We start from the raw sequence: 6166 nt of genomic DNA on the forward strand, positions 1-6166 counted from the left end.
ACTGAGGTGGATCCCAATTACTATTCTAAGAACAACTAAGACTAGCTGCAGATCATTCTAACATGAAACACTTAACATGCATTCTCAAGTCAGAGCAGAACTCCCATCACCCTTACCTGGTACTAGATCTGCACAAAGTAGTTTGAATACATAAAGGGTACTGTAACGTTTCTGTCCTTAAGTGAAGTCAAACCTTTTAATTGCTGACTTACCCATGCTCACTATTCAGCACCAATTTCAAGAGCAGAATGCCAAAATACAGCACCACAGATTATCTAAAGTTGTAATGGGCCCATAAAAATCATTAAGTTCAACTCCCTGTTCCTTGCAGGGCTACTTAAACTAAATGATATGACACAGTTATGCAGACTCTCAAATTCTTGACAGACTTGGTGCTATGACCACTTCACTGGGAGCCTGACTGACTTAACTGCACTTCATTCTGCCAACAATCGGCTCAAGGCTTTGTTTTACAAATCTTACAATCAAGAGTGAAAGCAAGTGACATGATTCCTCATCTGGAAACACTATCCTGTACTCAAGATTAAACAAAGCCCAAACAAACCACGGAACAGTACTTAGTAAGTGAGTTCTACCCAGAGCTCCTGAAGATTAGCTTACATTCAGTTCTTGGGGACACTGTTGAACCATCCCACAGGATTTTGCTGTTACAAGTAACTACTACTTGTAGAAAATTTAACATGCTTGCACAAGGCTATTATAAATCAGAACTTCTCATTGGAGACACGAGTATTTATTACATGTTCTCAAAACAGAACTCAATCGAGACTTAACTCTGTGATTGCAGTTTGGCCTGCATGATGCAGTTAGTCTAGACTACTATTTATTTTAAGAGACAGCCAGTAAAAATATGCACTGGTAAGTCTCACACAGAAAGTTAACCACAAAAAGGGTTTATTTTTAGTATCATGTACATCTTTACTTCTGACTTGACTCAGACTTAGATGTAGAAGCCCTCAATGAAGAAAGCCGGCGTCTCTTTGCAATCTGCTCCTGGCGCTTCTCTTTGGCTTCCTGAAAAGCAAAGCAGCACGAAATGAGTATGGAGATATTGTACATAATCAAGCACTTTGGAACATCTACAAAGTAAAAAACTAGAGAAAATACAACTTCAAGGAAGCTACCAGAAAGAACGGATTCCTTCAGTCAATAAAGCAAAATACAGTTTCCTCCTTCACAGATCAGAAGGAATTCTACAAGGATCATAACCTGTACAGACCCATGTCTTTAAACAATATGGACTGTATCCCCAAAAATACTAATGCAAAGTTTACAACATAGTAGAGGTCTATCTGCTCTCAGTTTCCATCTAGAAGTCACGGAACACTCAAGTACTATGCCAAATATTCCAACAGTATTCCTTTAGTAGTCACTGTGGTTTTAGGTGGAAGACCAAACTCATGTATTTGACTGGCAATGTTTATACTTACACTCAGGCACTGCTACTCAAAATGAGGCAAGTACACAGCAGCTGTAAGTGTACAGCCAAGTTTACCAATTCCCTTGATTCTGGGGTATGAGGTATTTGATATGTCTGAGTTACAGCGGCAAACACACCTTCATTCTCTTGGCCAAGAGCTTAGCGTATTCTGCTGCTTCCTCCTTATTCTTCTGAGTGCGCTGCTTCTTCAGAGCAATACGTCTGCGCTTATGTTGCAGAACTCGTGGGGTCACAAGTCGCTGGATCTTGGGAGCCTTGGTTCTGGGTTTCTTGCCTAAAAAAGGTATTATGAATTAGCATTAAGTGGCAGATTACCTTCCAAAGAGACCTCACGCCTCATGTGACAAACTTAAAAGCAAGTTCCATTCACTGTTATGGTAACATTATTTAGTGTACTACGCATTATAGCAACTTAACAAGAGTTCAACCTCGACAGGTTTTGCAGGAAAAGTGATCAACAACTGTCAGATGTAGCATTAACAAAATATAGTCTTAATGCTCATGATCTGTTATCGGCAATTAAGAGCAAGTAATACACCTCCAACTCCCTGCATTTTTTGTGGAAAGTTCTAGCTTCTTTGCAGAATAAATTTCCCCTAGATTTAAACACTTACGGAATATGGAAACTCATCACCTAGCTTTAGGAACAAATCATTTATGTTTTCAGTGTTAAAAAAGCTCTCTTGTACAAGTCTATACAGGCTTGTCATATGTATCCAAAAAACAGGTCTACATAGCCCATAATGAGTAAACAAAACACAACACCACAGACATCTGTACAATTTTGCTTTTCATTACTGCCTGACTTCAGAAGTCAAAAGAAACAGCCTGAGGTCCACCACAATCACATTCTTCAATGGACAGAACAGTTCCTATGATGCAGAAAATAACAGTCTTTCACCCAACCAAGCTCTATCATGCGCTGTCTGCTAAAAATCCTCACCCTTTCCATTCCCTGATCAAATGCAAAAAACCCCACAACTGAAACCTTACACTTCAAGAGACAGGCAGTAAAAAAAATAGCACGGTCCCAATAAAAGCTCATTTTGGAGACTGCCATAAGCAATGGTGAAAAATCTTAAGTGTCTTTATCATACTGCTTTTTACCTCCACCTCTCAAAAGTGTTTTAGAAACGTTCCACCTCGTATTTAACTCTCCTTTATTAATAATTATTTTTGTATTATCCTTACAACCACTAGTAAATATTGTTCCAGATTCTATCAAACATTTTAAAACCAACTGTGCTACAGTAGACCATAAGGGAAGAGGTGGGTACCAGAAAGGGGCAACCAAGAAACCCCCACTTCTTATCTCTAAGTTACAGCTGACAAAGCTTAAATACCATGTGACAGTCAACTCCTGGATCTACTACTACAGTGTACTTAGTCTACTGCAGTAAGCTGGACACTTTGGTTTCATGGAATTATCAGCAGAGTTGTAAAATTTCAGTTCCTACCCTCTTTGTTCAGAGGCTTCCTCACAACATACTGGCGAACATCATCCTCCTTCGACAGGTTGAACAGCTTACGGATTCGGCTAGCTCTCTTGGGCCCAAGACGACGGGGCACAGTTGTGTCTGTCAGCCCAGGAATATCCTTTTCACCTTTAAGAACATAAGTTTAAACATGCCAATTAATTCATCATCTACTGAATGCCTGCTTTGTTGGTGATACTCAATTTTAGTTTTTAAAATGCATAAAAATGCACGATAGACAATCCTTGGGGTCCACCTGCCAACACTGCCACTGCTAGCTACTTTGCTAATTTAATGTGATCAGACTGCTGGCAACACGGAAAGCGTTTCAGTAACCATTTCTGGTTACAAGAACTTAACGCTTAGAGGGCATTTCAAGATACATTCACACTCTGAGGTTGGGACGACATTGGCATTCCACACAACTTCTCAGCCACTAGCAAGCAGTGTCTTTCCAGATGCCTACTTCTACCTATTGCTTGGTTCATCTAAACTCTTACCCTTTTTCACTATGACCAAGTTCAGAACACTCAAGTTGGCATCAACAATGCAACCACGGACAGATTTGCGCTTTCTTTCTCCAGTTCTTCTGGGGCGATAGCAGGAGTGGCCTTTGCTGAGCAGAAGGCGGACACGTCCATGAGTCAGGACACCCTGCTTCATGGGGAAGCCTTGCTTGTCATTTCCACCACTGATCCGGACAACATAGCCCTATGAAAACACAAAAATACACTTCTTAGTTGCTCACAGATCTCTACTACTTTAAGGAGAAGTGGTGGATATTACAATATACTGTTCAAGTAACAGGAACATGGTGTCTGTGATTTTGGAAAAGTCACCATTACTGCCACTGCAAACCCCGCCACTTGCAATGGTTCAGGAATTTTACTTAACAGAAATAGCTCTAGATACCACCAGAATTTACATTTATTTTACTTACCCTCCAATATACAAAAAAATTTATCAAATTTCTATCCATTCAAAGTTTCAATTAAGCTACACCTGACTAGATTTTTTTCCATTATTGTCTAGCTTTACTTTAATGCTAAAGTTAACCAAAGCCTGTTATCATCAAAAACTCGAAATCTGCACACAGCACAAGAGCAAAAGGAGCAGAGATACATGGGAAAGAAGGAAAAGTAAAGCTTTTATTGCCTTCTTTGTGGAGGCTGCAGTACAAAAGATAAATTTACCCAAATTCAGCTGGACTGTCCATATTAACACTCAAGTATTCCAAGCCCATACACCAGGCCCAACATGCTTTTCCCCATGCACTAACAGCAATTTAAACACAATGAAGGCCATTTTGAATTTGTTCAGTAAAGAAGGGATCAGCAGTTTTACGGTACAGATTTAACTTGTCCTGAAAAACAAGACAGCTCTCAAACAACAACTACTGCAAAAAACAGTATGAAACTCAAAACACAAGGCTTAAAACCCCCCAAAACATTCAGACAAAACAAAGCAGAACAGACTAGCCTCATCAGCAAATTCAGTACATATAGCAAGAGAAGCTTCCAACATACCTGCCAAATATACACCACAGAGCAGGGGTCCTCAAACTTTTTAAACAGGGGGCTGGCGCACAGATTAAGTGGCAGGAAGTCATCTGCAGCTACTTGGTCTCCCCCCCCCGACCCCTGGCGGGGGGTTCTGTAAATACCAGGGACCAGACTGAGGATCCTGGGGGACGGGGGCTGTAGTTTGAGGATCCCTGCCATACAGCATTCTAGTGTGACAACTGCATACTGAAGAAATTCTGTAATTTAAACTCCTTGAATACAGCTCTGACACACTTCTACACTTCTTACCTTCCACTCCTCACCAAGAGAATCGGCTGCGACCTCCGTGGCCATCCGTTTCTCATAGAATGTTCTCAGCTTGCGCTCATCATCCACTTCAATGAGCTTCTGGCAGCCAGTAGCTGGGAAAGATATGTTCAGCTAACAATAATGAAAAAAGTTACATTTGGTTTACTTCTCATGAAGCACTGTAAAAGAAAATTAGTATTTATCTGCTTGCTTCATCTCAACATTTCAAAGCTGAAATCTCCCCATCTGATTACACGAATGCTTACTAGCTATAGCTTGTCACTACCACGCTTACAGGCAGTCAGGTCTGTCCTTGGCCACATTGGACTATTATTCGTTCAGTTACACAGCAAACAGGCTTTATCATAGCTGGAGCTAGATCACCTTCAAACAGGCCGCAATCAAGAAAGTCAAGGCAGCTGAAACTTGTTCCCTCTTCTTTTGCAAACCCGTCACAACACATGTTGCTGTACCAGAAAACTGTGTAAGCAACTTAAGGGGAGCAACACTTGCCGCTGGTGATTACCTGTGCTTCTTGGGGGCTGGTACAAAGCCCAGAGCCTCGGAGACGCCTCCCGTCAATTCTCGCTCGAGTATGGCTTGGTAACAGCACAGGCCGAGCGCTCTATCACACGCGATGCATCCCTACTACGCCCCGTGCCCCCAAAAGCCCTTCTCAACGGACTAACGACCACTAAAGGAATCCGGGTCCTAGCGGCGGCAGGGGCCCCCCTAAGAGAACGGGGCCCGCCCGGCCTCCATGTCGCGCCACCAACAATCCGCTGCCATCCGCCCCACAACGGCACTCCAGCCCCGCCATCAGGGAACACCGCCCCCCGCCAGAGGCCCCGCACGCAACGCCAAGGCCATCTGTGCCGGGGGAACCCGCACACTCGAGGGCAAAGCCCCGCGCCCCGACGCAGGGTTACCTTCATCCTCGCCGAACCGCGCCGCCACAGGAAAAGGCCGCACTTCCGCTCGTCGCCCCCACATACACCCGCCAACTCTCGCGAGAGCGGTGTCACCCGTGTCCCGCGTGGTCGGGGCTACCCAATGGCGAGCGAGGCGGCGCCAGCGGCGGGGCGGGGCGGGGCGGGGCGGGGCGGGGCCGGCGCTGCCGCTTGGCGGCGGGTCGCTGCGGCCGGGCGGGCTGGTGGTGAGGTGTCCGTGTCACCCGCTGTGCAGTGCAAGGGGCGCGCTCCCAGGCAGCGCAGCACCTGCTGCCAGGGCTGGCGGCCGCGATAAGCTCCGGGCACCTGCCGTGCTCGTACAAGCCCCTCTGGCCGGGCTTTACCTCAGGCGGCCGCGCTGAGGAGCAGGCCGGGGCGCGGCCTCTGGCAGGAAAAAATGTTCCTGTTCCTGCCGGTTTCCCTCGCAGTGAGGAAGTGCCCCGGGTTTAGGGACGGGCAGTCCAGTCA

General features: G+C 45.0%; 1 protein-coding gene across 1 annotated transcript; it reads right to left on the bottom strand.

Annotated features, from left to right (window-relative positions):
* Positions 1-900: 900 nt before the first annotated feature.
* On the bottom strand, positions 901-5795 carry RPS6 (ribosomal protein S6). The gene is made up of 6 exons (XM_055699626.1): positions 5678-5795; positions 4749-4880; positions 3438-3648; positions 2920-3066; positions 1579-1736; positions 901-1035 (listed from the first exon to the last, which is right to left on the bottom strand). The coding sequence occupies exons 1-6, from the start codon at positions 5681-5683 to the stop codon at positions 940-942; spliced, it is 750 nt and encodes a 249-aa protein (XP_055555601.1). The 5' UTR covers positions 5684-5795; the 3' UTR covers positions 901-939.
* Between the last annotated feature and the right edge of the window lie 371 nt (positions 5796-6166).

This window comes from Falco cherrug, chromosome Z (genome assembly GCF_023634085.1).
Source record: "Falco cherrug isolate bFalChe1 chromosome Z, bFalChe1.pri, whole genome shotgun sequence".
Taxonomy (NCBI): Eukaryota; Metazoa; Chordata; class Aves; order Falconiformes; family Falconidae; genus Falco; species Falco cherrug.